The sequence below is a fragment of the Mustela erminea genome, chromosome 8 (genome assembly GCF_009829155.1).
Source record: "Mustela erminea isolate mMusErm1 chromosome 8, mMusErm1.Pri, whole genome shotgun sequence".
In the NCBI taxonomy this organism is placed as follows: Eukaryota; Metazoa; Chordata; class Mammalia; order Carnivora; family Mustelidae; genus Mustela; species Mustela erminea.
The window spans coordinates 31,837,342-31,856,097 of NC_045621.1; the positions used below are offsets into that span (position 1 = coordinate 31,837,342).

General features: G+C 39.4%; 1 protein-coding gene across 2 annotated transcripts in view; it reads right to left on the bottom strand.

Annotated features, from left to right (window-relative positions):
• Window positions 1-18,756, bottom strand: part of FARSB (phenylalanyl-tRNA synthetase subunit beta) — a 71,729-nt gene that overhangs the window by 14,409 nt on the left and 38,564 nt on the right. For both annotated transcript variants that reach the window (XM_032354951.1, XM_032354950.1), the window contains one exon: window positions 8,620-8,775. In XM_032354951.1, coding sequence (XP_032210842.1) covers window positions 8,620-8,775 — 156 coding nt within the window. The remainder of the gene's footprint in view (window positions 1-8,619; window positions 8,776-18,756) is intronic.

Genomic DNA, 18,756 nt, shown 5'->3' on the forward strand with positions numbered 1-18,756 from the left:
ACACATTTGGAACAGGACACTTAAATAATTTCCAAGATCTCCCACACGGACGAAGGAATAACTTTACAGGATACCCTAGTCCCTACCACCTTAATGATGAAAGTGGACAGCATCAGATACGAAATAAATGGAGACTGGGTGCCACCTGAGAAGACAGCAGCATTTCTATATTTCTCCAAAGATGCCTAACCTGAATCTAACAGTGAGAAAACCACAGACAACCCAAAAATTGAGGAAGGCACTAACACGCTCACTCCAAAAATGAATAAATCTTAAAACAACAACTCTTTTCAGAGTCACTCCAATGGGTAGATGGACTGATGGTTGGACAGATCTTAAGAAGGAAATATCCTATCTAAATATATGCATATGTGTTTTGTTCTCTATCATAATATTTCCTGTTGTGGGAAATGCAACACCTTATTTCATTTTGTTCCTTTACCCTGACAAAATATTAGACATCACACATTATTTTAAGTGACTAATTGTGTTGAGTAATTTGAGTTTATCAGACTAAAAAGGGACTGCCATATTACATTAACTCCTATCATTAACTCTTCAAATTATCAAAGAACTTAAGAAATGTAAATTCAATCAATGTTTTGGAAGAGTTTCCCTTTTAAGTCAGTGTTAATGAAAAATGTCCTTAATTTCCAGTACCCAGAAGTGTTAAGACACCGTTAGGTACCTGGTCTTCCTGAACAACTAGAACTGGAGGGCACCCAAGTCTTGGCATCTCACTGCTGACTTACGAGAAGCTGGATTCACAGCAATCGTTCTTCACAATGTGCCACTCCATGTGACAGGAGGCCTGTTGTTACTAGAATCTTAGATACTCTTAGCCAGGGCATGTAAAAGAATAGCCAGTGAAACTATATAGTCAGGAGTGAGAATATCTAACCATCGTCAATACAGCATTCATGAACTTCCTGCTTCTCTACCACGGTGGGTTTCAAACTTCTTTTTTAAACAGGGATGCTTTGTTCAAATCTTACTTGGAAGTATATATATAAATGGTTTGTTGTTTCACAGCAGCCCAGGAGACGCTGTAAAAGCCATTCCCACACAACACATTCCCTGGGAATGGCCCAGGTCTTCATCAGCTGTAAAAACGCACACTGGAACGAAATGCCAGTGATTACCATCAAGGCGTAAGTGCGTCCAAGAGAGGAATATCCACGAAGGTGCCTGGACTGAACACTCCGTATGTGGACAGGAGAGTGAGCCATCGAAATTGTGCTCAAAAGTCAGAAATAAAAAGACACAGCAACTAAGAGAAAGAACAAATTATTTTACTAAGAATTTTAAGATGACTTAGAAGACTACTTCCATCAAGATGGAAACTTGATTCCATCACCTTAGAGCGGGACAGCACTCAATTCTCCCAAGGAGTTCAGGCAGGTAGAAATTAAACTATAACTTGTAAGTCAGGATTGGTTCTATCCTTGAGAAAAGAAAACTCTGAATACCAATGGCTTAAAGAACACAGAAGTTTGCATCAAAGGCAGAGTTAAGTGCTCTGGGGAAATAGGCCTTTATTCTGAACGCCCACGTGTTCCGCTGACTACTCCACATTAAACCCACCTAGGGATTCATTCAGTGTGTCCCGCTGCTTTTCTACCCACCCATCCATCCATCCTTTTAACCTTCTGGATTGGCCACTGAGAGGGCTGAGATTTAGTCGGCCAGAATGCATCCTTCCCTAGGAATTCACCGGACGGTGTTCACAACCAACACACGGCAGCACACCCACGTGCCAAAACCAGCCGCCACAGAAGTTGGACCAATGTGCAGATCTGTGACCTGAGGAAGGTAAAGCTGTCTTATACGTGAGATGAAAATGGAGTCGTCCAAGTTACCTCCCAAATCCTCTAATTCTCAGCATCTGGGCACTTGAAATAAGCTAAAAATGAACTTCTTTGTATTGGGGCCATTACCTTTTCCACAGAAGAGCAGAAGCCAGGTTCTAGCCTGGAAGCAGGAAAGAGAGGAGTACAAGGTGGCAAAGACTTTTTGCCCACTGGACTGCAGCAACTCTGAAGAATGCACGCATTCACCGCACCAGGCTCAATACTAGGTCTTGGGGGTAGAAAAGGAGGGGTGAAGAAATCTTATAAATTACAATGGTTTGTGGCCCTCCAAAGCCGAATCCAACTCAACCATCTCACTCCTCAGTATTCAGTTCCTCTCACTGGGTTGTCCTGGGCATCAAAGGAGCAGCACTGACATGGGAGAGAAAGCAAGCATACACAAGACCAGTCAGTACGACACAGCCACAGCGACAGACGGCTGTGATTCTGTGGCTGAAGACTTGCCACAGCTCATGAAGCCCTGTGCAGGGGTGGCCCGCACACGCGCAGAGGCTGCTGTCAGCTGCCTTAAAGATGATGTTCATGTCTGACTCCAAGAGCTTCTGTGCATGGCTCAGGCTTTGAGAAAAAGAAAGTTTCTAATTCAAAAAGTTATTCAACACGTCATTAATTACATCATGTGCCAAAAAGAAGAAACAGTGACAATATCCGACTACTAGCTAGTTATTTCTTCTCAAGGAAAAGTTAAATTCACTAATGATTAAGAAATTAATTTCAGTTGTTTTACTTCTGAAAAAATTGTTTTAAATGACAAAATGTGATTAATTGGCTTGTATATAATTTGACACACTATTATTGTATAAGTAAATATACCTGAAAAGTTATTCAATAGACACAAACTTTCATTTAGAACTTCAGCTATTTTTAACCTTCAATTTTAAGAAGGTTCATACTTATTCCTTTTATGTATGAAGGACAGCTCTACATGGAAGTAGGTAATATGCAGGGGCAAATAGAAAGAGGTCTAAGAAGGTTCACTAGAGGAGAGACAATAAGAGCAAGCTGAGAAACGGGACAACATCTATCAGATGGACAATGGAGCAGAGTCATCCAAGTGGAGGGTCCAACACACCAGTCTGCTGAGTTCTGGAACATCAAGTAAGTCCCCTCCGCCCCCCACCGCACAAAGTGAAAAGAGCACAGTGCAGGGAACTTCGTCTGGCCCATGTAAGAGAAGGAGGCAAAAACAAACACTCCAAACCACGGGGCTAAGTGAACTGCATGCTAATGGCTAGAGCGTCAGCATCGTGGCCCCCGGTACAGGGCTGCTCCCTGCGTGGGGATCACGGCTGCTGTGACACTGGCTCCAGCTCTTTAATCCCTTCCAAGAAGGTAACAAAAGCTGTATTTGAAGGCTTGCCTCAAACGCAAAAAAGAGAAGCAGAGGAAAGAAGAACTGTTTTTACACAGAGTAATAAGGTCAGGAAGCTTAAACACATCTAAACCTTTTTTCTTTTAAGCCTGATGCCTTAAGAATGATGCCTCTGTTGGCAACTAGTGTGGACACATCATATGGATCCCACTTCTACTGGCGTCCAGAACAATTATGTAAATCAAACCATAAACGGAACACCTCCACTTCAACAGTTGTTCAACAGACCTGCTGTATTTCCAAGCTCAAGTTACACTAAAAACCAGTGTGAAGACTAGAAAAACCTCAGTTTCACTTGTATTTTTTTAGCATCTGAAATCCTTCACAGGTGTCCTAAAAAAGGAAAAGGTCATGACCTACAGGTCAAGTCGATGATCATTAGGTGTTACTGTAACAGAAGGTCTCTAAAGAAGCACCAGCAGCACATATGGTGCAGGATTAAATGTGTGTATTCCTTACACGGTCATTATTCATTTCACAAGATGAATTCTGAGCAGCATGAAAACTAGAATGGTCAAAACTAAAATCTGTAAAACCTGTCTCTTAGGAGTCTTATCTCAAGTTAAACTGAAGTTTTTTGGAGAACTGTAAATAAAACAAACAACTCGGTAAAAAAGTTAAAAAGGGGAAAAAATACAAACTAAAGTCAATGCAGCCAACTGCACACAAAAGCCTACCACCTCCTACAAGAAATTATTTTTGCCACTGATTTGCCCAGCAACCATGTAACTGTCCTAAACACAAAATCATTGAGATTTTTTTTTTCTTGCCCAAAAGTGGTTTCTGAAAAAGATAAATGCATTCTGACATACATAATTTAGTTTGCAACAAACCACAAAAGGGAAGAAGCTTTGGGGGGGGGGGGGGGAGAGAAGGCAATATATATGCTGCAATAATCTGATCAAATGCCACTAAAACACTGAGCAAACCCTTCTGAAACCCTCAAAGGGCTCTACAGTCCACTAAAACGTTAAAGGTCCTCCCTCCCCCATTAACTGCCCTTATTCTATCACCAACTCCATATTCTGTCTCATGCTACGTTAAGTGCACAGGTGCTCAGCAAGGAAAACTCTAAAGCTAAGCGACATGGCTTCTAAGTCCAGCTGTAGCCGCGAGCCCTGCGTGCTCCTGCACAGAACCCTCAGGCTGTAGCGAGCGGCTACCTAAGGTTACCGGGGCACCTGGGTGGCTTAGTGGGTTGGGGCCTCTGCCTTCGGCTCAGGTCATGATCTCAAGGTCCTGGGATCAAGCCCCACATTGAGCTCTCTGCTCAGTGGGGAGCCTGCTTCCTCCTCCTTCTCTCTGCCTACTTGTGATCTGTCAAATAAATAAATAAAAATCTTTAAAAAATAAAAAATAAAAAAACAAAATAAACATGGTTACCCTCTGATGTCAACAGAACACCTTGGGATCAATGCAATGATCAATCAAATGAGCTTCCGGATTTCTCTCACAATGGACAGGGCCACATTTCTCAAAGGGGAATCAAATTCTATCCACTTATCACCACCAAACAGTACAGCACAAAGGGAAGTCCATGGTGTTCATTAGAAAACACAGAAGAAATCAAGTGTAACTGCCAAAGAACTGACACTAGCAGGGATCTCTGGCAAACAGACTTAGCTCAATTATAAATGCAAAGCCACCAGGGACTTTTAATTATTAAAAAGGAAACCATATGCCAGAGTAACAGAAGACAACTCAGTAATCAAGAATGGTAGGAAATGGTAACTCTTAATCCGTTTCTATTCTTTACGATACTTTCAAGACCTTTTCTTTGCAGAAAAAGCTATATACAAAATAATAGTAAATCGGTGGAAATGATGTAGCTAAACATGCTCCAACTATCAAATTCCTATATTTACATTTTTACTTAGGAGATATGTACATATATCTATATGATCTATATAATATATATGTGAAATTTTAGATGAATACCAGCTTTACTCCTGACTTATTCTGACAAACCACTTACTTTAAGTGTTGATTTCTTTAACCATAAAAAAGTCCATGTTTGTCATTAATCAAAATAGACTTAGAAATGCCTACTAGAAATGAGGAATTATTATTTAGAATGACTGTAATTCTCTTTGGTTTGATGGCTCTTACAGAAAGCGCTTAGAAAAAAAGATGTGGCCAAAGCTGGTGATAAGGACACTAGAAGTAAATACCCTGTTTTATTTACCCAGAATAGCCAGTTTAGATATACTGAAATACGTACTGGTCCAGGCCACCCATATATATAAAGAAATTGTACCATAGCTTTTCAAATTATATAAATCTAGGAGATTTCGTAGGACGTCAAAACTTTAAAATATTAGAATATTCTACTATGAAACCCTAAATAAATTCAAAAAGAAAATAGACTATTGACTCTGTTCTCATACTAAATCAAAACCATAGTAACAACTTGGTCTAAAAAACTGAACATAAAGATTTACAACCACATGAAATGGTTACAATTTATGAATGCATTTTCTAATTAAAAAAACAAAACACAACTCCAAACCAAAACAGAATCCACATATTAGGGAAATTAAGTGAGAAGCATTACATATTTTAGCAACAAAATAATAAAGGATTTAAATACTGCGACAGGTTTAGAATTACAAAAATCTGAAGATCAACATATACTAGCTGTTATTATAAAAGTTCCAAGCAGCACATACCATGAAATTTTCCAAATGCTAAGTGCTACAGCTTCTACCTTTCAGAAGTTCCTTGAATCAGTCTTCTCCTTGGAATAGCTATGCCTAGTACTGAAGTTCAAGTCCACACCTCACTACTATAATTCAGTGTCTACTCTATCACAGTATACTCACTGCAGTACGTTCCAACCATCCTCTCTACCCCTACTCTCTATGCCACTCAACCTCCATATTGCTGCCAGATTAATCCCTTGGACTCACATATCTAAGTCATATCACTTACTTGCTTAAAAAAAAAAAAAAGCCTTCAGTATTTTTCTCCTAAGTAGCTAAAATCCCTTGTTCTAGCATCCAGGATGCTAAATATAGTCCTAAGCTTACTCCTCATCATATAGCCAAACCAAACTGCACCAGGCCCCATATGCCATCGTATTTGTCTTTCCTCATGCAGCCTGCCTTGCTTGCTCTGTCTCCACCTACTTCTTCCTTCAAATGCCCATCTGACTGCCCAGAAGCTCATTAATGCTCTCCCAGATGCCCTCAGTTGCATTACTTCCCTCTTTGGAAACCTTAAGGCACTTGTCATACGGAGCAGTGTGGTACGAAAGTCAGTTTGTTGTGCTCCCCCCGCCCTCCGCAGGCGCCTGGACAGCAAGGCCTGTCTTCATCTTGGTCTTCCTGAAACCTGCCTCATTAACTAGGATCTCAGATTCTTCTAAGAAATAAATGTCTAAGGAGCTTACTAAAGCTAGAGGGGCATAATATGAAGATGTTGGTTTGTGGTTTACAGAAACATCATTAATATAAAAGTTATACCTAAAAGTATCCTGTCCAAAAGATGTGGTTTGTACACACACACACACACACACACAGGAATATTACGCAGCCATCAAAAAATGAAATCTTGCCAATTATAACAACGTGGATGGAACTAGACATTATGATGCTAAGTGAAAGAAGTCAGAGAAAGACAAATATCTTATGATCTCACTGATATGTGAAATTTAAGAAACTAGGCATAGGATCACAGGGGAAGAGAAAAAAATGAAGTAAAACGAAACCAGAGAGGGAGACAAACCGTAAGAGATTCTTAATTTTAGGAAATAAACTGAGGACTGCTGGAGTAGAGGGGTTAGGGGGATGGGGTAACTGGGTAGTGGACATTTGGGAGGGTTTGTGTAGTAATGAACACTGGGTATTACATAAGACTGATGAATCGCAGACCTGTACCCCACATTATGTTAATTTGAAAAAGATTTTAAAGTATCTTATCCATAATCAATTATGCTGCATTTTACCATTTCAGCTCTTTGCAACCTTTGAAGAAAAAGAAAATTATACCTCATATACATGGCATAATCTGTTTCAGAGCTAACTTTTATCTGGTTAATCTGTTTATGAAGTGAAGATGCTAAGACTTCAGAAGGTGAAGATGAGTCACATCAGCTTTCAGGCTGCTATTCATTTGGAGGACTGTATCTTAACACAGAATTCTAGAAGAGCAAACTCGTGAAGGAGTAAGTAAAGGCACTGTGAAGGTAGGCAACCTGGTGCTGTGGGAGGGCCACTGGGTGGCAGGAGCCCTCAGTTCTCCAGCTGACACACAGTCCAGCTCACTCGACTTGCCCGGTCCTGGTTCCTTCACCTGTCAAACCGGGAACGGGACTTGCTGAACTCCCAGATCCCGCTCTACCACTGCCGAGGTTAGAAGGGTAACGCAGGTTTCAGTAGGTGATTGTTAATGAGAGATGTAGAAGAAAACAGTAACTCCCTGTCATATTTAATCTCTCAAACTTCATTAAAAAAAATAAATAACCTCACACATCTTCAACCTAAAAAAGGCCCATGTGTTTTAGGATTATTGCATTTTCAGAGAAGTCTTCAAATAAAAACAAAACATTAAAACAAACCAACAATAAAAAATAATCTATGAGGACTAAGAAAAATAAATATAAGAAAAACAAAAACAGGTCTTCCGACAAACCTCACACCACTATATGTAGATGCCAAATAACACTTTTAAAAAAAAATGAATGTTGTGTCATAAGTTTAAGAGGCCAAATAATGATGAAAAATTGTCAGGTAAGCAGTAGGAACAAGCTCCTGGATATTTCTTTGAAGCTGTTTCTGGATCTCTAGTCTAACAAAACAAACTCAGATGCAAACTACAGGGATACTAAAAGCAAAAACTCCAGAATGCCTCACATCAGTAGTACACAGACTCCGTCTAGTTAGCCTGACTGAAACTCCCCAACACATTTTACTGCCCTTGGGCTTTTAGACAGGAAGAAGCTCACTATTCCTCAGCCAGCCTTAGAACTTAATTACATGTGAAGCCTCTCAGGATAACTTTCAGGTGTTTCCTTTGCCTTAATCACTTCAGACGGGCAGCTTCTGAGTGCACATCATCAGGTCAGGTTCTCCCAGCATCCAATCTGGACTCCTAAGTTCAGAAGTCTCACCCTGGGGCTGGGGGCTTGACAGTGCCAATAACTATGGGCTACCACACTCCGCTAGAACAAAAGTATTTTGTGCAGACCTAGAAGACTCTAGAAGCATTTTCCCAAGATGCTTCAAGGAAAAGGAATGTTTTCTGGAAAATACTAACAATTAAATGAAGTTCTATTTCCCACCTCCCCACCCCAATCAAACTGAAAAAAATACCAAAACGGAGCCTGGACTCTTCGTTACATTATCACTAACTCTGGATTCGGCCGATCAGTCTTACCTTCTGATGCTTTGATCACATATCCACCCTTCTTTTCACCAGGAGGTACATTAAGCAACTGCATGATTCTGTCCAGCAGCCCATGGATTATCTCGAACCCAGGATTCTTGTTGTAATAAACAGCACAGAGATGCCTGTAGTTTCTTGCACCTACATCTGAAAAAAATAAAAGAATTGGCCACAAGGCCACAGTGACCATTACTTAAGAAAGTACTGTGAGCCTAAAAGGCATCTTTAGGAAACTTAGAGCAAATACTACTTATAGTAAATTGGGAGGAAAAAAAAGAGACCACTAAGTTCAAAAAAGGTCGAAATTAAATTATATTGTTTGAAGAACACACATAGGTTGGAAAACCATGAAGTGAAGAAGGGAATAACTATCACAGAAGTTAGGATAGTGATTACTCTAGTAAGAGAAGTGATATGAAGGGGAAGAGCCTCACAAGACACCTAAGATACTGGCGATATTCTATTAGTTTGGATGGTTACCGTAGTATTTGCATTACAGTCTTCTTAAACCATATATTACAGACACTCCTCATAATTAAAACATGAAAAAAAGCAAAAAAGGAAGAGAAGAACCACACCAATGTAAAAATAAACTAAAACAAAACAAAACGAAAACCTCTACACACAGGAAAAAGACTGAAGAAAAATATACCTAAATGTCAACAGAGGTTATATTTGGGCAGACACTATTTTCTCCAAGTCTTACCTATTTTCCAATTGTTCCTTGATTAGTATACATTATTCTACTTTGAAATCAGAACTTACAAAATGTACTATTTTAAGACAGACTTGCAGCAATCCAAAAGAACCCTGCCAGTGACCGGATAAATAAACTGGTTCATCCACACAGCGGAATACTACTCAGCAATAAAAAGGAACAAAGTATTAACAGACCTGACATCTTGGATGAATTTCAAGGGCATCCTACCGAATGAAAGATGCCAGTCTTGAAAGGCTACATTTAAGTCCATTTTTTGGACATTCTGGAAAAGGCAAAACAACAGCATATGAGAACAGACAGTGGTTGCCAGGGTTTCAGATGTGGGGGAAAAATGTGACAGGTAGGTTTTGGTTGTGACAGAGCTGATCTGTATCTTGTAGCCATGGTTACAAAGATCTGAACTTTCCTTCTCTCTCTCTGCCTACATGTGATCTCTCTCTCTCTGTGTCAAATTTTAAAAAAGGGGAAGGGGTGCCTGGGTGGCTCAATGGGTTGGGCCTCCGCCTTCAGCTCAGGTCATGATCTCAGGGTCCTGGGATTGAGCCCCGCATCAGGCTCTCTGTTCGGTGGGGGGGCCTGCTTCCCCCTCTGTCTCTGCCTGCCTCTCTGCCTACTTGTGACACCTCTCTCTCTCTTTCTCTCTCTCTAAGAAAAAAAAAAACTTAAAAAGAAAAAAAAGAGATCTGAAACTTTATTAAAACCTCTTTTCAAAAAAAAGTGTACAGCATATAAAGGTAAACTCAAATTCAACAGTGAGCATTTAATCTTAACAGATATATACACTTGTGGCCCTTTAATTCCGAAGGAGACAACTGCTCTGACACAAACACTGTATAAATACAGACTTCATTTTGGTGTTCAAATTACAAAAAGAAAAAGCAATTTCGTATTGGGGGTAACTGAAAATAACCTTTATATAACTTGTATTAGCATGTACTGAGCAAAAGTTCTTCCACAGATTTATTCCTGTAGCCATTCCCAATGACAAAATATAAAATGTCTTTTACCTTCCAGATATCCAAATAAAACACAAATTTTAAGACATGATACTACTAAAGTGATATAAAAGTAAGCACATAAATGGAGTGAAAAGTGAAACTAACAACTGATGATCTACTATGTGGTAGGTACTTAGCACCTATATAATCTTAATTTTCAAGACAATCATGTAAAATGGGTTTATCATCCCTATAAAATAGGATAGGAAAAATAAGATGGAGAAACAAAGGCTCAGAAAGACTGTCTAGCATCAAGCCAACTGGCTAGAGCTAACTGTAATTGATTATACAGTTAGTAAGTTATAAAAGCAGAATTTGACCAGTGTCATTTAGCTCTAAAACACACCTTTCTACTAAACAATGGAAATCTCAGTCTCAAAAGGATTTAGAGGAGAAAGTCTCTGAAGGACTTAGATGAAAACAAATAATATAAGAACAAACTTACCGATAGATATATACCTACTTAATGTTAGCCAAAGATACGGTTTGGCTAATGGTTTTGACAGGAGACATATTTCAGTATTCTCAAGTGTTTTATTTTTGAAGTCCTTAAACTAAAGTCTCTAGCCATCAACAACACTGTAATTCATAGAAAGCGTTCAGAGTGAAACTTCTGACTGAGAGAAATAACTGTTCTTGCCATATAACATTTCTTATCCTGGAGGGATAGAGTCAAAGCCAGCACAGGGTCTGCACAGACTACACTCTCAAAAATTAATTTCTGAATAAATGAATAAAGCCTGGAAAAGGAGGTAAACACACACACAGAACTATTAAACAAGATCAGGCCCAGTCAGTGGGCCACATTCTAAGTCAGCACAAGAACTCACTGATGTAGGAAAGGGAGTTCTGTACCACTGTCACTCTCTATCATTTCCTTTGGCAAGAATAAAGAAATCTGGTATCTAAATGCTCTAACCGAAGGTGTAAGAATAAAGATTAATATTAAAACCAGGCAGGCATAAAACCTCACTAAACCAACCACATGCATAAACTCAAATGAGGGGCTTGATTTCTCCGTAGGAACACACACACGCTTGCATATACAGGCATACTCCCTGAAGGGAAAAAAATGAAATGAAACAGAACTAAATTATCCCTTTCATATTACTGACTTGCTCCTGGGTATCTTTGCCATGTGGTACCCATTTGTTGGTGTCACATGCTTCCACTTTAACACAGACATGTATTCAAACTACTTTGTTCCATTTTTGCTGGGAAAGAAGAGCCCAACAGTAATGCCAGCATTCAGACAGCTTAGCAACATAAACTGAATCTTTATTTTGGTAACCTTGTACTTTGGAATACTTCTTCCCTGATCTCTAAACTGTGTAAAACTTACCTTACTGATAAGAGGAGCAACATCTGGTTTAAAGACATAGAATTTATAACAAGTTGAGTGATTCTGATAATCAAAATGATGCGCTTAGAGTAAAAAATAAAGGACTTAAATTATACTCAAGTCAAGAAAGGTTTCAGGATTCTGCATAACACACACATACACAAATAACCTGTGTATTTCTGGATTCGATTCTGCAATATTTTTAAGAAAACCCACAGATTTTTAGGGCCTTGTACTAAATCCACTGTACGAATTAAGCTATTTAGGCTGCCCTTCCTACTCCCACCACTGATTGGCCATTTTCTCCACATTTCCCAAGCGTTACCGCTCCCTCTAGACTTGCTTCTTCCCATCTCGCTAAGATACTCCCCTTGCTGTAGCCGAACTGAATTAAAGGAGGAAATAACCACATATTCAGTTCCACCCACTCCTTCTGGAGAAACTGCTAGGTATAGTAAAATTCTCATTTCCTTATATTTTGCACTGAGGGACTATATTACATCACCGGAAGTTCACTCACTGCATGCCACAAAGTAGGAACTATTTAAATTTCATGCCAAAACAAGGGTTTGTTGGAAATGCCTCAGTTCTTTATAACTCAGTTAACAGACCTCTTGTGTCATACCATCAAACAATTCTGCTTTTTAAATGGGCCTGCCAAGTATGTCAGCCTAAATTACCAATGTATTTCACAGACTTCAAAGTACTGCCCGGAGAGGCAGATCTAAACCACCCAAGGGGGGTTAGGGGGGGTGGGTGGGGTAGGCTGGCTACAACTCCATAAGCTGAAAGAACATGCCAAATGATTTTTTTTTAAAGAGGAGGAAAAAAAGAATGGTACATGATGTTCCTCAGTGAAGTAAAACTACTGTCTACAACTCAAATTTTTCAAATGGGCTCCTACTTGGTAACCAAATTAATTACCAAAGTACCAATGATAAGAAACAAATTAAGGGTGTTAGGTTACGTTATTATATATGGACTGCCTGGAAAAGGGCAGAGTCTCTGAGAAAATGACTCCATATCTATTCTCATATTCACCTGAAGGCCCAAACATAGATGCTAGAAGAAAGCCTACTGAAAAACCAAGAAGGCTTTCAAAGTAATCAGTGGCTAATAGGGAGCATGAGATTAGTAATCCAGCCAAGACTGAGAAAATAAAATGAAGCACCCTGATTTTAATTCCATCCAATACATTTCTTTAACATTAGTACCCAAGAGACTATAGTTAACATGGCAAATTTTTCATATTTCCTGAAGAATTTCAGTGTAATAGTAAATGATTGAAAAAAGCTACAAAAATCCTGTGAAGACACACACCTTAAAAACTATCTAATGTGTGAAAGAGGAATCTTTACACACTGGTGGCAGGGCTGCAAGTTTGTTTTAAAAAAAATCCTTTTTGGAAGAGAATTTAAGACAGCAATCATTTAATATGCTTACCTATGGACTGACCAATTCTATTTCTACAAATACAAATAAGTAAGTCATTACAATAGACATGTTAGCAAAAACCTGGTTGCAATCTAAATATTCAAAAATATTCTAAATATTCAAAACAGTCTGAATTATTATGCAGTAATACAATGGAATATTATACAGCCATTAAAAAGAATAAGATGGGCAGAATGTACTCATAGGGAAAAGGTAAAACATAGGACAGGTAAAGCATAATTCCATTTGTGTAAACACTAGAAAGTATTTTTTGTAAATATTTTACTTATTAGAGAGCAAGTGCAGAAATTGGGGCGGGGAGGGAGAGAGGAAGAGGGAAAAGCAGACTCCTCACTAAGCAGGGAGCCCAGCGTGGGGCTCGATCCCAGGACCCCGGGATCATGACCTCAACTGAAGGCAGATGCTTAACCAACTGAGCCACCCAGGTGCCCCAATACTAGAAAGTATTTATCTGTATCTATGGCTTACAGAGAAATGGACAACATATAGTTGCATATGCAAAGAAAATATCTGGCAACTTATTGTAAGAGCAGGATTAGGGAGAAGTTAGATACATGTTTTTTTTTTTTAATGTGAAAAGAACAGAATTGCTCTTAATATATATCTATGAAAGCCCTTAAAGGTGGTACAAATTTTATGAACATAAAACTTAAGAACAATTTTCCTTAAAATTTCTGTGTAACACCAAAGTACCGATTTTTTTTTTTTTTTTAAGGTAAGGCTGAAAGCCAAGAAATTAATATGAAGGGGAAAAAATCTATGACCTTCTCAGTGCATGAAGGAAAAAGTTATAACTTTGAGTTAGCTTTTAGTTAACATAAACCTGGAATAGATTTTTATCTATTAAAAAAATACGGTATGCAATGCATGACAGAGCAAATTATACTCACGTTTGCAGATTTTAACTATGTGGAACCAAATGTACTAAAATAACTTTCCATATTAAAAATGATGTTATTTACAGTTAAGATGCCATCACATAGGAGAATGATGCTATCAAATATTGTTAATGTCAATGTTCCTTACACCCATATTTTTTGAGTTATTAATTGGAAATTCTACATGCCAAAAATATGAAGTAGTAAAATTAAATTAATCCAGACTGATGACATAAGCTCTCTTCAGAAAACTGCATTCCACATGTGGATGCTAGATAATCTTCCATCATTTGATGGCTACAGAATTAATGGACAATTTCTCAGAGCTTAAGTATTTCTCAAGCTCATAATGAAAATGCTTATTATTAAGCTCTTTATCAAGCAAAGAATTATAAAAAAAAACTATAAAGACCTGGCCCTCATATTCAGTAGGTTACAATATGGAACAGATCCATGAATGGCACAGAGAGCAAACTGGAAGAACAAACCAAATCATATAGCAGTAACTTATTTATGTTCTATGCAGCCATGGTAGCCCCAGGAGGAAAAAGGAACAAGAATCTTATATATTGCGATTAACATTAAAAGAGTTTCTGAATTTCCACATTCAAACAAGTCAGGGTAAAAAGTAGATCACTGTGATTTAGAAAAGCTGCAGGAAAGGGCACCTGGGTGACTCCAATTGGTTAAGTGTCTGACTCTTGATTTCGGCTCAGGTCATGATCTCGAGCTCAGGGGACTGAGCCCCACAGTGGGTTCTATGCTCAGTAGGGACTCTGCTAGAGATTCTTTCCCTCTCCTTCTGCACCTACCGCTGCTCACACCTCTGGGCCCTTCCCACCTCCCACCCCTCACCCACAAATAAATAAATCTGAAAAGCTTCAGGAAGTATGTGAAATTCTAGAAACTAGTAGAATAATCTAGGGGGTGGGCAGAGAAAATGCAGCTCGTTACCAGAACTGTAGCAACGCTCTGGAGAAAGTAGGAATGGTCTGAGCAAGAAATGAAGGCTTGGAGTGAGCACGCATCCTATGGCAAGTGAGGCAGCTGGAGCCCTCTAAGTGGTCAAGGGCCTGCAGCCTACTTCATCTACTATAATATCAAAACCCAAAAGTCTCTCAGTGCCTAGTTCAAACTAAAGTACGTGGTGATTTGATTTTCAAGATTCTCTACAGATACACGTCAGAATAACAACCAGACGACTGTATCATGCTAAATCTAACCGACCCTGTATACTTTACAAAGCCAAACTAAGTCATCTTTCTTAAGCTGTGGTTCCCTTTAAACTCAGACTCAAGGGCACCTGGGTGGCTCAGTGGGTTAAGTCGCTGCCTTCGGCTCAGGTCATGATCTCAGGGTCCTGGGATCGAGTCCCGCATCGGGCTCCCTGCTCAGCAAGGAGCCTGCTTCCCTCTCTCTTTCTCTGCCTGCCTCTCTGTCTACTGTGATCTCTCTCTGTCAAATAAATAAATAAAATCTTAAAAAAATTAAAAAATTAAAAAATAAACTCAGACTCAACACGGTGATGTGTTTTCTCCTGCCATCTCAGTGAGCTTCTAGGCATGCTGGCAGCCTCAGGAATCATAATGGAATAAACTGTGATGGCAGAATTCAATGTGCTTTTAATAAAAAGCCGGAATGTTGGACTTTGCAAAGTATAGTTGCTTTTCTGGGCACAAAGATTAGCAGTTTACAAGTAGGTACTTTGCTCCCCTACAGTAATTTACTATTTTGTTTATAGATTAGTTAGTCTTGCCATCGAAGTAGGAACAACTGAAACCAATCAAGAACTCACACAGCAGCCTGATTTGATAGCTCCAGGGCCGCTTCTACTGACTTCCGCCATAAAGCTGAAAATGTACCCCACAGCAGAGTCTGCATTTAACTTCTCGTTCCAAAGACACATGCCACTCTGCCCAAAAGGGATAAATCAGCTTAGCTGGTGGAGTCATGACTAATTTTTAACAAGGCGGCAGCAACTCTGGATCTTACAGCTCAATAAATGTAGTAATTGGCTCAGCCTTAAAGAACTGGAATGTGCAGGACTCCAAGTGGAAGTTTTACTATCCGAGAAGTGTGCCTGACTTAGTCACTAGATAGGCAGTGGGACGGACAATCTCACAACATGGACAGTCAGTCAAAGAAGTCCACAAGAGCAAAGGAAACTATCCAGTGAGGTCAAGCATGAAAACAGGGGCCAGTGGGCTTTCACTTACTTATAGGAATTTAAGTCAAACAAAATTTGTGGGAGGCATACTGAAATCCAGCATAGATTCCTTTTCATTTCCACTGTGGAAGATACGTTTGCCTACACAGAACTGACAGGAGGCTGAGAGTCAGGGTTTTCCTTAATGTTAGAAAATGACTCAGTGGCAACGGTCACTCCTTCTCTGTGTTCTCAGGGCCCCTCGTACATTCCTTCAGAGTACTACCTATAAAAATCTGCTCACCATCAGTCTCTCTCAAGACGGGAAACTCTCTCATAGTCCAAGCAGACCGTAGCAAAGAACAGGAATTCAAAAAGACTTTTCTCCCAGTGCAATGAATGAGACTGTCTTGCTCACTGTTGCCACACATCTCTGCCCCTTCTGAACCAGTCCTTTGGGTATGGCCCCCACTAATGAAAATCTAGGATTTATACATAACTGGAAAATTCCTCTATCATTTCACTTTTAATGGACTACATTTTTTTTTTCCAAAACAGTTTGAATACTTAGGAGGAAATGACTAATATAAATACAACAGAACAATGCTGACTGGCTTGAAAGGTAGTAAAAACATTTGTGCTCAATTCATTGAAAAGTAGTGGGTGATGAATTACTAGAAACACAGCATTCCTTAACAACAAAAAAAAAAAACCTCAAAAACAATGCCGCCCCACCCCACAAAACACAAAAACAAACAAACAAACAAACAAACAAAAACCACATGCCTATTTTTAAGTAAATTGCCCCATCAGTACATTTTGGTTTTCATAACCTAAAAAAGATAGTGCACAACAGAAGAAAAGCCAATTAAGTCAAATTAAGGATAAAAATGAGCCCCAAGTGCCTCATTTTTAGTGTCAGCAAGGTGACATCGAGTCACCTTTAATAGCCAAAAGTCTCTAAGTCACTCTCACAGAAAATTACCAAAAACCAAGATGCTATGTATCTGGCCTTAGGGACTCTAACAGTAAGAGCAGACACCAAACAGTATTTCTTTTTTTTTTTTTTTTTTTTAAAGATTTTACTTATTTATTTGACAGACAGAGATCACAAGCAGGCAGAGAGGCAGGCAGAGAGAGAGGAGGAAGCAGGCTCCCTGCTGAGCAGAGAGCCCGATGTGGGGCTCGATCCCAGGACTCTGAGATCATGACCTGAGCCGAAGGCAGCGGCTTAACCCACTGAGCCACCCAGGCGCCCCACCAAACAGTATTTCTTATGTGGCTCGAACTTTTCAAAAAAATTTTCATTTAATTCTTACCAAAAATCTAGTAAGTACTACGATCATCCCTGTTGCAACAGATGAGAAAACAGCACAGAGAAATTACATAAATTGTCCAACGTTCAGCAGCTCATAAGTGGCAGAACCATGACTCAAAACCGAGTAGTCTGGCTGTACAGTCTTAAATCCACGTGCTATGATGCCTTTCCCATAGAACCCTCTATGTACACCAAATGACAAGTAGGGAGTCTGCCTGAACATATGTACAATAATCCTTCAGAAAAGCTACTTGTTAGGACATAAAGTCCAGGCCTACCTAAAGAGAAAAGCCACTCCGAAGCAAACTTATGTTTTCAAGATGATAAACTTATTGAGCACACTTACCTCTTCTCATTCCTCAAATCCCATTAATGGCATAGAAAATTGTGAAGAAAACCATAATTCCAAGACAACAGGCAAAAGCAGTATCAGATAAAAATGTTCCCACAGGGAAAACCGCAGAATAATCACAACTAAACCCCCAAATAAAAGAGGTCTGCTACAGAATGAAAACTATTCTTTCTGATGAAACAAAGTGCAGAAGAAATCCTAATCTGAGCTTAAAAGTATAGGGACTGTATTTCTAGGGTTTTCACCAGGGTGACTTATTAAATGATGGCCTACAGCCTAGCCCTGTACAATAGCTCACTCTCAACAGCCGAGGTTATCTCCTAGCATGGGCCTTGGGGCACAGTGGAGTCTATGTTTGGGACTTCCCAAAAGACACATGAAAGAAAAAACAGTGAAGCGATCCATACCAAGGACAGCAATACAGTCAAGTGCTCCGTGCTTACTGTGAAAATTGCCCGTGGCAATTGTGGGGAACCCCAGCTTGTTCCTCACTCTCCAGACTCTGAGCTGATCGCCTACAAGCAAGCCTAGCTCTGCAGAGCCCTGTAGGGAGTCCTTACCATGAGGGAGGAGGCTTACTGCTGATATAGTATTATAAAACTTTTGAGGAAACTTAGACTCATTTTATACCTAAAAACTCCTGCAGATTGAAAGTGAGGGGACAGTGAACCATTTATCATGCTAATGGACATCACAAGAGCAACCTGGAGTAGCCATGCCTACACCAACTGGATTTTAAACCATTTTAAATATAAAGAGTATAATGAGACACAAAGAAGGGCACTATATCATAATATAGGGGTCCAACAAGAAGATCTAACAAGTATTTATGCCCCCAAATTGGGAACACCCAAATATATAGAAATTTTGAGGAAACTTAGTATAATTAACCTAAACCTAATCCTATATTTATAAATA